This window comes from Centruroides sculpturatus, unplaced genomic scaffold, assembly GCF_000671375.1.
Source record: "Centruroides sculpturatus isolate CEXI.00-Female unplaced genomic scaffold, Cexi_2.0 scaffold5, whole genome shotgun sequence".
Taxonomy (NCBI): domain Eukaryota; kingdom Metazoa; phylum Arthropoda; class Arachnida; order Scorpiones; family Buthidae; genus Centruroides; species Centruroides sculpturatus.
The window spans coordinates 602,697-617,935 of record NW_019384397.1 but is presented as its reverse complement, the minus strand read 5'-3'; the positions used below and the strand labels follow the sequence as shown (position 1 = coordinate 617,935).

The window sequence follows — 15,239 nt, the reverse complement described above, 5'->3', positions numbered from 1 at the left end:
CTTTGTACCAGTCCAAACTAGAACCCATTGTTCACAATAAAATAATGTTAAAGGTTAATAAGGTAAAGTTACATGCACTTTCAGAAGAATTCAAAATGCAATTCATTGAAACTGATGGTCGCATTCTTCAATGTGTCGTCCTCGATGTAAATATGCGATCGACGAGAATCATCAAAGAGACAATAAACGAACACATCTGGTTCAGCAAGCATGCGAAGAACGTTGAATTTCACAAGTCAAAACCTAAGCAAACTATCTTGATACTTGCTTTCACTTCAAGATCTGAAAAGTAGCAGTCATCGAGTGAGTTCAGTGCAGATCTTACCATGGAATTAGATTAATTCCGTGGTAAGACCTTCCATTAATCCAATTTCTTCTAGAATTAGATGAAACTACCGATGAGCTGCAAGATATACATTGAATGTGCTGATGTTTTTATTATCCGGTGAATGGGTTAAAACGATGCTTTTTAAGATATCGAGAAGACAAATGTCTGCACAGTAAAGCAGTCATTTAATGATTCATGCATGAAACTGTTGCCAGTGAACATACAGTACGAAAAATTAGGCTTGTGGTGAGCGATCAAGTACGCTATATGCTTTCCAATAATTGAAGGCCATGAACCCCAACCTCAACCAAGTGACATGTATTTCTCATGGACTACACCGTGTTTGTGAAGATGTCAGGGAGGAAATACACTAGGGTAAATGACTTCATTACTGCTCTGAAGAAGATTCTTGTAAAAGCCCGTAGTCGTCAAGTTTTGTACCGAGAAAACACTGTGTTCCACCTACCACAATCCCTATCATAACCAGGTGAAATATTGATACTTGGATAAGATACATAGTTTTCTTGTGAGAAAAATTTGACAAAATCAAATGCTTTCATTATATTTGACTTAGATTCAATGGACGCAGCAACCAACAAGCAGGCTCAACAATTGCTTAATGACAAAGATCACCTAAAGTTGGAACTTTTTGCAGTACATGGCTATCTATAAATATTTGATTTGATTCTCTATCCTGATTTGATTCAGAATATGGAAGAAGAAGGTATGAAGAAGAAGGAACGGTAGAAGAATTTGATGACTGTAAAGAACAACCTTGACAGATTTGTCAAAATCAAATTTGAATTAAATTTGAGAAACAATCCGGATTTGGAAACCTTTGCAACTTCGACCGAACTATCTTTCCGAGTGCTTACAAGATATTCTCCATTGGATTTAGTTGATATTGGGTGGAGTTTCTCTACATACAAGGATCTCCTGAATTCAAAGCGTCAGCGACTTACTTTCGAAAACAGAAATATTGTGCGTAATCCAGTATAACAAGTTGGTTAAAACCTAGTAAATATCATGTTTACTCTCCTAAATATGTTTATCAAACATATTTAGGAGGTTATATCCGCTTGGTGTCCTTGATGCATGGCTAACCGTCGTTCCTTCTCATGTTGTGTCTGCAATTTAAAAATTTTGGATAATGATTTACTTTCGTGTTCACAATGTTTGAAAAATGCTCATTTTTACTGTTACGGAATTGGTTGTGCTGCTTTTCATAAATTTAGTAAAACTTATAAAAAAAAATTGGAAATGTGGATCCTGTAGACCAGTGAAAACTTTAAAGGGAAATGCAAATTCAGTTTTGGAATTGGGACAAGAAGATGAATTAGGTGAGTCAACTCACTTTATTTCTCCATTAAATGCCAAACCGAGTGATTGTAATAATAAGCAAAGTAACTTCTTGCTCACTCCAACGACATTCGAGCCAATAGAGTCAACCCGGTTTGATAAACTATTTTTAGAAATTAAACAAATTTATGGAGGTATGGAAAATATAAATGAAACAAATAAAAGTATAAAGGAATCGATTCAATTTTTATCAGATAAATTTGATAAAATTAATGACCGTCTTGACTCTTTGGAGATTAACAATAAAAATTTTTCGGTTGAAATTGCAGAGTTAAAACAAGAAAATTCTATATTGAGACGAGAATTAAATAAAACACACGAAAAATTAAGATCTATAGAGCAAGATGTTAATAATTCAAGTTTAGAAATTGTTGGACTTCCTACTTTGATAAATGAAAATTTACCTGATATTGTTTATAAAGTTTTGTCATTTGTGGATGATACATTTGATAAATTATCTATTGTAAATTGCTATAGGCCTAAGTCTCTTCCGAATGAAAGAAATTCATTGTTGCGTAAGACAAAGCCGATTGTAGTGAAATTGGTTAATGTTAATACGAAGCAAAAAATTGTCGATAAAATTAAAGAAAATAAACTAAAAATTACCTCTAGTGTTTGTAATATAATAAATGAAGAATATAAAATTTATATAAATGATCATCTTACGCCATATGATAGAAATCTTTTTTATAGAACTAGAGTTTTAAAGAANAAAAAAAAAAAAAAAAAAAAAAAAAAAAAAAAAAAAAAAAAAAAAAAAAAAAAAAAAAAAAAAAAAAAAAAAAAAAAAAAAAAAAAAAAAAAAAAAAAAAAAAAAAAAAAAAAAAAAAAAAAAAAAAAAAAAAAAAAAAAAAAAAAAAAAAAAAAAAAAAAAAAAAAAAAAAAAAAAAAAAAAAAAAAAAAAAAAAAAAAAAAAAAAAAAAAAAAAAAAAAAAAAAAAAAAAAAAAAAAAAAAAAAAAAAAAAAAAAAAAAAAAAAAAAAAAAAAAAAAAAAAAAAAAAAAAAAAAAAAAAAAAAAAAAAAAAAAAAAAAAAAAAAAAAAAAAAAAAAAAAAAAAAAAAAAAAAAAAAAAAAAAAAAAAAAAAAAAAAAAAAAAAAAAAAAAAAAAAAAAAAAAAAAAAAAAAAAAAAAAAAAAAAAAAAAAAAAAAAAAAAAAAAAAAAAAAAAAAAAAAAAAAAAAAAAAAAAAAAAAAAAAAAAAAAAAAAAAAAAAAAAAAAAAAAAAAAAAAAAAAAAAAAAAAAAAAAAAAAAAAAAAAAAAAAAAAAAAAAAAAAAAAAAAAAAAAAAAAAAAAAAAAAAAAAAAAAAAAAAAAAAAAAAAAAAAAAAAAAAAAAAAAAAAAAAAAAAAAAAAAAAAAAAAAAAAAAAAAAAAAAAAAAAAAAAAAAAAAAAAAAAAAAAAAAAAAAAAAAAAAAAAAAAAAAAAAAAAAAAAAAAAAAAAAAAAAAAAAAAAAAAAAAAAAAAAAAAAAAAAAAAAAAAAAAAAAAAAAAAAAAAAAAAAAAAAAAAAAAAAAAAAAAAAAAAAAAAAAAAAAAAAAAAAAAAAAAAAAAAAAAAAAAAAAAAAAAAAAAAAAAAAAAAAAAAAAAAAAAAAAAAAAAAAAAAAAAAAAAAAAAAAAAAAAAAAAAAAAAAAAAAAAAAAAAAAAAAAAAAAAAAAAAAAAAAAAAAAAAAAAAAAAAAAAAAAAAAAAAAAAAAAAAAAAAAAAAAAAAAAAAAAAAAAAAAAAAAAAAAAAAAAAAAAAAAAAAAAAAAAAAAAAAAAAAAAAAAAAAAAAAAAAAAAAAAAAAAAAAAAAAAAAAAAAAAAAAAAAAAAAAAAAAAAAAAAAAAAAAAAAAAAAAAAAAAAAAAAAAAAAAAAAAAAAAAAAAAAAAAAAAAAAAAAAAAAAAAAAAAAAAAAAAAAAAAAAAAAAAAAAAAAAAAAAAAAAAAAAAAAAAAAAAAAAAAAAAAAAAAAAAAAAAAAAAAAAAAAAAAAAAAAAAAAAAAAAAAAAAAAAAAAAAAAAAAAAAAAAAAAAAAAAAAAAAAAAAAAAAAAAAAAAAAAAAAAAAAAAAAAAAAAAAAAAAAAAAAAAAAAAAAAAAAAAAAAAAAAAAAAAAAAAAAAAAAAAAAAAAAAAAAAAAAAAAAAAAAAAAAAAAAAAAAAAAAAAAAAAAAAAAAAAAAAAAAAAAAAAAAAAAAAAAAAAAAAAAAAAAAAAAAAAAAAAAAAAAAAAAAAAAAAAAAAAAAAAAAAAAAAAAAAAAAAAAAAAAAAAAAAAAAAAAAAAAAAAAAAAAAAAAAAAAAAAAAAAAAAAAAAAAAAAAAAAAAAAAAAAAAAAAAAAAAAAAAAAAAAAAAAAAAAAAAAAAAAAAAAAAAAAAAAAAAAAAAAAAAAAAAAAAAAAAAAAAAAAAAAAAAAAAAAAAAAAAAAAAAAAAAAAAAAAAAAAAAAAAAAAAAAAAAAAAAAAAAAAAAAAAAAAAAAAAAAAAAAAAAAAAAAAAAAAAAAAAAAAAAAAAAAAAAAAAAAAAAAAAAAAAAAAAAAAAAAAAAAAAAAAAAAAAAAAAAAAAAAAAAAAAAAAAAAAAAAAAAAAAAAAAAAAAAAAAAAAAAAAAAAAAAAAAAAAAAAAAAAAAAAAAAAAAAAAAAAAAAAAAAAAAAAAAAAAAAAAAAAAAAAAAAAAAAAAAAAAAAAAAAAAAAAAAAAAAAAAAAAAAAAAAAAAAAAAAAAAAAAAAAAAAAAAAAAAAAAAAAAAAAAAAAAAAAAAAAAAAAAAAAAAAAAAAAAAAAAAAAAAAAAAAAAAAAAAAAAAAAAAAAAAAAAAAAAAAAAAAAAAAAAAAAAAAAAAAAAAAAAAAAAAAAAAAAAAAAAAAAAAAAAAAAAAAAAAAAAAAAAAAAAAAAAAAAAAAAAAAAAAAAAAAAAAAAAAAAAAAAAAAAAAAAAAAAAAAAAAAAAAAAAAAAAAAAAAAAAAAAAAAAAAAAAAAAAAAAAAAAAAAAAAAAAAAAAAAAAAAAAAAAAAAAAAAAAAAAAAAAAAAAAAAAAAAAAAAAAAAAAAAAAAAAAAAAAAAAAAAAAAAAAAAAAAAAAAAAAAAAAAAAAAAAAAAAAAAAAAAAAAAAAAAAAAAAAAAAAAAAAAAAAAAAAAAAAAAAAAAAAAAAAAAAAAAAAAAAAAAAAAAAAAAAAAAAAAAAAAAAAAAAAAAAAAAAAAAAAAAAAAAAAAAAAAAAAAAAAAAAAAAAAAAAAAAAAAAAAAAAAAAAAAAAAAAAAAAAAAAAAAAAAAAAAAAAAAAAAAAAAAAAAAAAAAAAAAAAAAAAAAAAAAAAAAAAAAAAAAAAAAAAAAAAAAAAAAAAAAAAAAAAAAAAAAAAAAAAAAAAAAAAAAAAAAAAAAAAAAAAAAAAAAAAAAAAAAAAAAAAAAAAAAAAAAAAAAAAAAAAAAAAAAAAAAAAAAAAAAAAAAAAAAAAAAAAAAAAAAAAAAAAAAAAAAAAAAAAAAAAAAAAAAAAAAAAAAAAAAAAAAAAAAAAAAAAAAAAAAAAAAAAAAAAAAAAAAAAAAAAAAAAAAAAAAAAAAAAAAAAAAAAAAAAAAAAAAAAAAAAAAAAAAAAAAAAAAAAAAAAAAAAAAAAAAAAAAAAAAAAAAAAAAAAAAAAAAAAAAAAAAAAAAAAAAAAAAAAAAAAAAAAAAAAAAAAAAAAAAAAAAAAAAAAAAAAAAAAAAAAAAAAAAAAAAAAAAAAAAAAAAAAAAAAAAAAAAAAAAAAAAAAAAAAAAAAAAAAAAAAAAAAAAAAAAAAAAAAAAAAAAAAAAAAAAAAAAAAAAAAAAAAAAAAAAAAAAAAAAAAAAAAAAAAAAAAAAAAAAAAAAAAAAAAAAAAAAAAAAAAAAAAAAAAAAAAAAAAAAAAAAAAAAAAAAAAAAAAAAAAAAAAAAAAAAAAAAAAAAAAAAAAAAAAAAAAAAAAAAAAAAAAAAAAAAAAAAAAAAAAAAAAAAAAAAAAAAAAAAAAAAAAAAAAAAAAAAAAAAAAAAAAAAAAAAAAAAAAAAAAAAAAAAAAAAAAAAAAAAAAAAAAAAAAAAAAAAAAAAAAAAAAAAAAAAAAAAAAAAAAAAAAAAAAAAAAAAAAAAAAAAAAAAAAAAAAAAAAAAAAAAAAAAAAAAAAAAAAAAAAAAAAAAAAAAAAAAAAAAAAAAAAAAAAAAAAAAAAAAAAAAAAAAAAAAAAAAAAAAAAAAAAAAAAAAAAAAAAAAAAAAAAAAAAAAAAAAAAAAAAAAAAAAAAAAAAAAAAAAAAAAAAAAAAAAAAAAAAAAAAAAAAAAAAAAAAAAAAAAAAAAAAAAAAAAAAAAAAAAAAAAAAAAAAAAAAAAAAAAAAAAAAAAAAAAAAAAAAAAAAAAAAAAAAAAAAAAAAAAAAAAAAAAAAAAAAAAAAAAAAAAAAAAAAAAAAAAAAAAAAAAAAAAAAAAAAAAAAAAAAAAAAAAAAAAAAAAAAAAAAAAAAAAAAAAAAAAAAAAAAAAAAAAAAAAAAAAAAAAAAAAAAAAAAAAAAAAAAAAAAAAAAAAAAAAAAAAAAAAAAAAAAAAAAAAAAAAAAAAAAAAAAAAAAAAAAAAAAAAAAAAAAAAAAAAAAAAAAAAAAAAAAAAAAAAAAAAAAAAAAAAAAAAAAAAAAAAAAAAAAAAAAAAAAAAAAAAAAAAAAAAAAAAAAAAAAAACACTATCTGTATACTTTTCCAGACGCTTTTTTCCCTTTTCCCACCATAATTTTGCACCTTAAAACACGTTCTTTAATAATTACCATTTAAAAAATAATGAAAGTCTACTTTAAAATTCATAAATTAATCTTCGGTTAGTCAATTTGTGCTATTATAATTTCCAACAGTGAAAAATGTTTTTATGTTTCCTAAGTATGTACAAGTGATTTATGATTTCAAATGTCTGGTTAATGCTTATATTATTTTCGAGATGTCTAAATTTCCATTAATTATTAATAATTAACAAGAAATTGTCCTGTATTGACGATACTGGTCGTTTTCCAAACTAATTCTAACTTATTAGTGAGGTTGAGGCCGAAGTTTTCATCTCTCAAACGTGAACGTCGAACGTCGAGCGCCGCTTACAAGATAGCGGCGTTTGACGTTCGGCTTTGACGTTTGAGAGATAAAAACTTCGGCCGCAACCACTGTATTATCTACACTCACGAAAACGTGTGAAAATAATATAAGTAGAAGCAAACCTATTTACAGAACACGATCTTAGTGAATCAGCTGGTGGTCAATTGATCTAAATTGTGCTCTCTGGAGACAAAATCCTTCTGGTGACCATTGAAAATAATTGAATGGATTCTTCATATTTTCAGGACAATAGATTACGTACAAAATTTTGAAGAAATCAAGAAATATTATTATTATTTAAAATAATTGTTTTATAACGCCTTTTCAACGATAATAATTTAATTCGTTTTAGGATTATTTTGCGGCTTTTTTTTTTAAAATTTAATCATCCGATGTTAAAATTACTTTCTAGCAATTAATTGCTTGAGTTGTTCTGACTTTGTTTTTTTAATGTGTTTTTATAATTTCAAATGCGATTTTTTTTATATCTTCAGATTCTTTTTTAATCACCTTGTTATTTTACNTGGGGAAAAAGCGAACATTAGCGAGGTTGCAGCCGAAGTTTTCATCTCTGAAACGTTAACGTCGGACGTCGAGCGCCGCTTACAAGATAGCGGCGCTCGACGTTCGACGTTCACGTTTGAGAGATGAAAACTTCGGCCGCAACCTCTCTATTGAATTGTGAAAAAACTTCAATTAAATTAGAATTGTTATGTAACTGGTAAGATGAGAGCGATTATATTAATTTTTAAATATTTTATACAAGTCTATTGTCATAATTAAATAAATTCATAAAACTTTATACCGTATTAAGCTAATAGTAATTTTTTAACATGTTTATTTTTAATGTAGTTGTCATTTGATGGAACGTTCGGAAAATTTATGTTTACAAGCAGTGCCAATTATGAAGAAATTGAACTCAGTATAAATAAATTGACATTTTACAATAATAAACGACAGCGAGAAGGAAAAAGCGTTGTAAGTTTTTCTCTTTTTTCATTTATTTCCATAGTAATAACGTAAACTTATTAAATTTACATATGAAAATCAAAACTATATCATCTGCTGTAAATTTTATTTATAAGAAAACAAAATTTTTGTAATACTAAATATCATTATCGTGCTTAAAAATAAATGATTTAAAAACCATATATTTTATTTGGAATTTGGCGAGTGAAATTATCAAAATAATTAGTTTATATTTATCATTTTATAAATATGTTAAGTCCATACATTTACATGAAAAATTAATAAAAATTTGTATATTAAGGACATTAACATGCAGTATTTTAACTTAATCTTAGTAAAATTTGAAATCTGAGTTGATTTGTTACGTATGAAGTAGATAAGTCCTTCAGAATAAATACTAATTAAGCTAAAATTTAAAAAATAAATGTTAACACTAATAATTCATTCATGTTTATTCTTATGATGTATATACAGTTTGAATTATATGATATTATACAGAGGAAGTTAATAAAAAAAGAAACCAGCAACGAGTTGCTCAACTTTCCCAGGCAACTTTTAAAATTTTAATGGCGTCATCTCTTATCATATTATATTAAAAAACTATTTATATTTTTAACGACAAAAAGCTTAATTTTTAGAATAGGGATAAGTTTTATAATAATAAAAAAATTGTAAATGCTAATAACGAGTAAAATCGTCATTAAGCCCGACCCTACTGGAGATACACACGACCCACATTATCTCTCCACCCCCTCGACCTTTAACCAGCAAAATTTAACAGCATCGATCCCTCTGATAAATAAACCTTTCTGCAAAATTTTAGAAATTTTCGACAAAAGGAACAGCAGTTATTAAGCTTCAAACAGGGTGAACAAAATCGTGTCCGCCCCACACAGTAAATCCATACATACAGAAACTACCCCCCGAATTTTTTTTTCATTTCTCGACGTTTCAAGGAGACCCGAATCCAAAAATTTATGTCAGTCGTAAACCGAGAATTATTGTATCAAGGTTTTCATTTATTCTTTACTTACTTGTTAATAAAACACGTAATTTGTTCATAAGTTTGTTCATAAGCTACCCAGTTGGATAAAAGGTGGTGAACGATGCTTGAATATACAGATGGAAAAAAACAGACATATTTTATTACGCAAATAACACCACAAAGGAAATATGTATTTCAACTCTGTGAATGTATAAAGCTATATTATTCCAGATTTAAATATAATTGCATATAATAAGGAACAACGAATTCAGTGTAAATACAATATACACATTACAACACGCAAAACTACTTTAATCCTGAATCTAAATACTTTTCATTTAGAAACAATAGACTGATTTCTGAATGGGAATTTAGGTTTTCATTATAGACACTCAGTTACTATTAGATTTACAGGCATGCAGAATATTAAGTGTATCATATTTTAACTAACACTTTCAAAAAGGCANAATTATCAAAATAATTAGTTTATATTTATCATTTTATAAATATGTTAAGTCCATACATTTACATGAAAAATTAATAAAAATTTGTATATTAAGGACATTAACATGCAGTATTTTAACTTAATCTTAGTAAAATTTGAAATCTGAGTTGATTTGTTACGTATGAAGTAGATAAGTCCTTCAGAATAAATACTAATTAAGCTAAAATTTAAAAAATAAATGTTAACACTAATAATTCATTCATGTTTATTCTTATGATGTATATACAGTTTGAATTATATGATATTATACAGAGGAAGTTAATAAAAAAAGAAACCAGCAACGAGTTGCTCAACTTTCCCAGGCAACTTTTAAAATTTTAATGGCGTCATCTCTTATCATATTATATTAAAAAACTATTTATATTTTTAACGACAAAAAGCTTAATTTTTAGAATAGGGATAAGTTTTATAATAATAAAAAAATTGTAAATGCTAATAACGAGTAAAATCGTCATTAAGCCCGACCCTACTGGAGATACACACGACCCACATTATCTCTCCACCCCCTCGACCTTTAACCAGCAAAATTTAACAGCATCGATCCCTCTGATAAATAAACCTTTCTGCAAAATTTTAGAAATTTTCGACAAAAGGAACAGCAGTTATTAAGCTTCAAACAGGGTGAACAAAATCGTGTCCGCCCCACACAGTAAATCCATACATACAGAAATTACCCCCCCGAATTTTTTTTTCATTTCTCGACGTTTCAAGGAGACCCGAATCCAAAAATTTATGTCAGTCGTAAACCGAGAATTATTGTATCAAGGTTTTCATTTATTCTTTACTTACTTGTTAATAAAACACGTAATTTGTTCATAAGTTTGTTCATAAGCTACCCAGTTGGATAAAAGGTGGTGAACGATGCTTGAATATACAGATGGAAAAAAACAGACATATTTTATTACGCAAATAACACCACAAAGGAAATATGTATTTCAACTCTGTGAATGTATAAAGCTATATTATTCCAGATTTAAATATAATTGCATATAATAAGGAACAACGAATTCAGTGTAAATACAATATACACATTACAACACGCAAAACTACTTTAATCCTGAATCTAAATACTTTTCATTTAGAAACAATAGACTGATTTCTGAATGGGAATTTAGGTTTTCATTATAGACACTCAGTTACTATTAGATTTACAGGCATGCAGAATATTAAGTGTATCATATTTTAACTAACACTTTCAAAAAGGCATTAAATTAGAGTCTAATTCATCTATTTTTAAGTTTTATAAAATTTAATAGGTAACAACAGAGAAGTAATGTACTAAGAAAAATCAGTGAAACCTTTTAGTTATCGTTGCTTAACAATGATTTTTTTTTAATTTTTAAGAAATTTAAACAATAAGGTACTTTAATTTAAACAATAAAAGATTAATTTTATCTTTCACAGATATTATTTAAATTTAAATTAATTTCAGATTGGAAAATGGATTGCTGGAAAAGATTCAGGGCGTTTACAATTTGAAAAGGGAGAAAGTCTAAGTAAATACACAGCAGTCACTATGTACAGAGTGACAACAATTATAGTAAGTTTTCATTTGTAAGCATTGAAATAATATATATACGAAAACTACGTAATTATAAAAGCATAATAAATATATAACTACTATCAAAATATATACAGATTACGACGAACTTTTATATTCTAACGTGCTATAAGTAAGACTACTTGAAACTCGATTGTGTTTGAAACTAAGAGAAATAATGGCATCGTTTATAGTTTATTGGCTGCATGTTAGACTTGCATAATTATAGAATGTAAATCACATTGCAATTATTTATTTATTTAATGCCAGACTGCAAATTTTTTTGTCAATGTTCTCAGTGTCTTGCCCCTGTACATCACACTTTCCCTGTTAACAATGGAGTCACGTCGATCATCTATCTTACTCCGTTTAAGGAAAGTCTTTGAATTGTAAATGAATACAAAGAATTTAAATAAAAAATGTAAAATCGAAAGTAGGTAAATCACCGTTATGTCTTTATATAGTAGTCACTAGCCAGGAACGACTAATGGAAGCCAAGGTAAACGCTTAAATCCCTTAAAAGACATCACAAAAATAACTTCCAGTATTTCTTTTCAAATAGTACATACGCTAGCAGAAATATATAGGATAGCTGCAGAAAGTAGTCTTCTATATATAACTTGTTTATACTATTAACTTAAAATTTATATAGAAAATTCACAAGTTTCTAACAGTTTATAATATTTTAGAAACATGACTTATAACTGATCCAGGATATTACAATATACAATTATATAAATTTATATGTAATTTTATAATTAATTTTAATAATTGCATCATTATTTCTACGCGAAAAACTTTACACAGTTAGGCCTATATAAATGGTACTTAGATGCGGTTTTTTTAAATATATATATATTTTTTTTAAACCCCCCAACAATATTTTAATGCAACATAACATAATTTAATAAAAATATTATAAAATTTATTTTTAAAGATTTATAACAATTTTTTAAAATAATTTTATATTTTTCAACAGCAACCTCCTTTTATATATAAAGTTAATAATTCAGGATCAATTGAATATGTTGGATACTGTATTGATCTTCTGAATGAAATTAAGAAAATTCTAAAGTTTGAATATACTATTTTTGAGACTGAAGATGGAAAATTCGGTGCAATGAATGAAAAAGGAGAATGGAATGGAATGATAAAAGATTTAAAAGATAGAGTAAGTTATAATTTTTATTCTTTTATAACAATCGACCTATGTTAATTTAAATGTTAAAAGATAAGAAATTAAGCTCATGAAAGATTTAAATTTGCATTTGTTAGCATTAGAGTTTCTCAAACGAGATCCCGGTTGTTTTTTTTATTAACCCGGAAAACCTCGTAAATTTGTGTTAAGATTGAGGAAATTTTTCATCTTAATAATCTTATCTCATTAATCCCACACTGTCATAATTGTTAAATTATTATTATTATTGCAGTAGAAGTGGTATTATAATATTTAAACTATATTATTTTAAACTACAGATATTATTCATTACTTTACTTTTGCGTTTATATCTATCAATATTTGTTTATATTTCTCTTATAATTATGTTTTATTAAAAATTTATAATAATACATAGTGTTTTTTTTTTCTTAATAGAAAGCTGAAATAGCATTAGGACCAATATCAGTTATGGCAGAAAGAGAGACAGTTGTTGATTTTACAGTGCCTTATTATGATTTAGTAGGGATCACTATATTAATGAAAAAAACCAAAGTGGCCTCTTCATTATTCAAATTTTTAACTGTTTTAGAAAATAAAGTATGGGGATGCATTTTAGCAGCATATTTTTTCACAAGGTAAATCTTAATTTTAGCTTTAATTAACATTTAAACAATTCTTAAGTTGTATGATTTTTTTCTAGCTTTCTTATGTATTTGTTTGATCGGTTGAGCCCTTATAGTTTTCATAATAATCGAGAAAAATATAAAGATGACGAAGAAAATAGAGATTTTACTGCTAAGGAATGTTTATGGTTTTGCATGACCTCACTAACTCCACAGGGTAATATATTCTGTCACATATTTAATTTTTAATAAATGTTTTCCAAATAAATATTTAAAAATTTTCTATAGGTGGTGGAGAAGCACCTCGTAATTTATCTGGAAGATTAGTAGCTGCAACTTGGTGGCTTTTCGGTTTTATCATTATTGCATCTTACACAGCTAATCTAGCAGCCTTCTTGACAGTTTCTCGTCTTGACTCTCCAATAGAAGGTTTGGATGATTTGGCAAAACAGTATAAAATAAAATATGCACCTCAAAACGATACATCATCTATGACTTATTTCGAAAGAAGAGCTTACATTGAAGATTTGTTTTATGAGTAAAATTTATATAGAAACTCTAATAATAACAATAATAATGAAGCTCATTTCTTTTTAGTTTATATTTAATCCTGAAAAATTAAATATATTTATAGAATATGGAAGAACATGTCATTAGATGACACATTGAATGAAACGCAAAGAGCTAAACTCGCAGTTTGGGATTATCCTGTCAGTGATAAATATACCAAAATTTGGTGGACTATGAAAGAAAGTAACATGCCACAATCATTTGAAGAAGGGGTACAAAGAGTTAAAAATAGTAATTCAACTAACGGATTTGCTTTCATAGGTAACTATTCATAAATGGTATAAAATTTAATGAAATAAACAGACCTTCATTAAAGCTCAACCACTCTCCTTTCTTTTGTTCGACTTTGTCCGATTTGTCGTAACCTCCTCCCTCACCTCCAGTGTGGACGTCATTTATGGACAACCCCTAAATGCATATAAGCACTGATAAAAGCACTGGAATAGGAGTTTTTCGAGTTTTCTTCACGTGTCTAACACCTGAATAGGGGGTCAGTTTTCTATGGAAAGACCTCCCGAGAGGTGCTTCCCCTTGATAGATCGTTCTGTGTTGAGTCACATTATCTCATCAATGTTACATCCTATATCCATTTTATTGAAATAAGTTATATTTAAATGTTTAATTATTTATTAATAATTTCTTGCTAAATAATCATAAATATAAGAATATAACAATCTCTTTTTTTTAAAAAAATAAAATTATTCAAAACTTTCAGAAAATTGAAACAAAAAAAAAAAAATACTTCTTTTACTAATTTTTAATTTTATATTTAGCTGATTCGACTCAAATAAAATATGCACTGATGACAAATTGTGATTTAATATCAGTCGGAAGTGAGTTTAGTAGGAAACCTTTAGCATTGGCTGTGCAACAAGGATCTACTTTGAAAGATGAGATGTCCAGCGCGTAAGTAATTAACAATTACATTCATAATATACAGCAGTGGCCAAATCTGGCCAAAGAACATATTTGACACATCACTTATAAATGATAGAAATAGGCCCATTTCTATCGTTTATAAGTGATGTATTATTGTTATATAAGCCTATAAAAGGTACAAAATATAAATATTTGTGGCATGCCTGCCTATCTACGACTTATGAGCAATTTGGTTCACCAATCGAAAAGTTTGGCACCATTGATATACAATATAGTTTGTATATTGATCTATACATTAATTATAATAAATTTATCATTTTTGTATTTTTATAGAATTCTTCAGTTGCTGAATCAAAGAGTGTTGGAAGGATTAAAAGAAACATGGTGGAACAAAAATCCAGATAAAGTTGTTTGTGATGATTCCGAAAAAGATAGTGATGGAATTAGTATTGCTAATATAGGTAAGATGCAAACTCATTTCAATTTTCTACAAAATTATTTTAATTTATTTAATTAAAAATGTATTTATTTTAAACAAATTTAATAGCAGAATATCAGAATTACAAAGCTAACTATACGTTTTAAGTTACAAACTTTCATTGAAATCAGTGACGGGTTTGAAGTATTGGAGCCTTATCACAATCCAATAATGGGGTTTTTGGCAACTTTTACATAACTTTTAATTTAGTTTTTTTTTAGTGTAATATTATTATTTTACCGCATTATTATTACTTATTACTATTATTATTATTATTCCTCACATTTAAAGCTTATGAAACAAGAGATTAAAAATTATGATGTCATTTCCTGTTTACAGAAAAAGAGCCTCTGTAGATTAAATAAGTCTCTTACGTTATTAAATAAAATTTTCTTCATATTTATTTTTAGATATGGGGGAAGGGGTATTGTGACATTTTCGCTAAACAGGAAATAACGTCATAATTTCTAATCTCTTGTTTTATCAAGTTTAAACGCGAGGAATAATACAGTAGTCCCTCGTTACATTGCGCTTGTCGGGAGACAAAGAAAAACCGCGATATAACCGAGTACTAAAAATTCTGGCTTATACTAAACAGATTATATATATTATGAAATCTCTATCCTCTATACTTTCATCAGCAAGTGTTTTTGATATAAAATAAGCTTAGTTTTAAAGTACAGTACTGAATCCTATTCGTGGTTATATCGTATTAAACATCGATACCACGGTACGTTCATTTAGCATTATTGTTTCTTTAACAATGGCATTTAAAGACAAATACTGTC

At 21.6% G+C, this 15,239-nt stretch overlaps 2 protein-coding genes across 2 annotated transcripts in view; both read left to right on the top strand.

Annotated features, from left to right (window-relative positions):
• LOC111618465 (ionotropic receptor 25a-like) overlaps positions 1-13,066 on the top strand; it is a 48,510-nt gene extending 35,444 nt beyond the window's left edge. Inside the window, exons 10-15 of the mRNA XM_023360007.1 lie at positions 7,596-7,721; positions 10,635-10,742; positions 11,722-11,913; positions 12,337-12,536; positions 12,602-12,741; positions 12,813-13,066. Of these exons, the coding sequence (XP_023215775.1) occupies positions 7,596-7,721; positions 10,635-10,742; positions 11,722-11,913; positions 12,337-12,536; positions 12,602-12,741; positions 12,813-13,066 (1,020 nt within the window). The remainder of the gene's footprint in view (positions 1-7,595; positions 7,722-10,634; positions 10,743-11,721; positions 11,914-12,336; positions 12,537-12,601; positions 12,742-12,812) is intronic.
• Positions 13,067-13,171: 105 nt separating this feature from the next.
• Positions 13,172-14,884, top strand: LOC111618447 (ionotropic receptor 25a-like). The gene is made up of 4 exons (XM_023359992.1): positions 13,172-13,355; positions 13,868-14,000; positions 14,307-14,434; positions 14,862-14,884. Exons 1-4 carry the CDS (start codon positions 13,172-13,174, stop codon positions 14,882-14,884), a joined length of 468 nt encoding a protein of 155 aa, XP_023215760.1.
• The last annotated feature ends 355 nt before the right edge of the window (positions 14,885-15,239 follow it).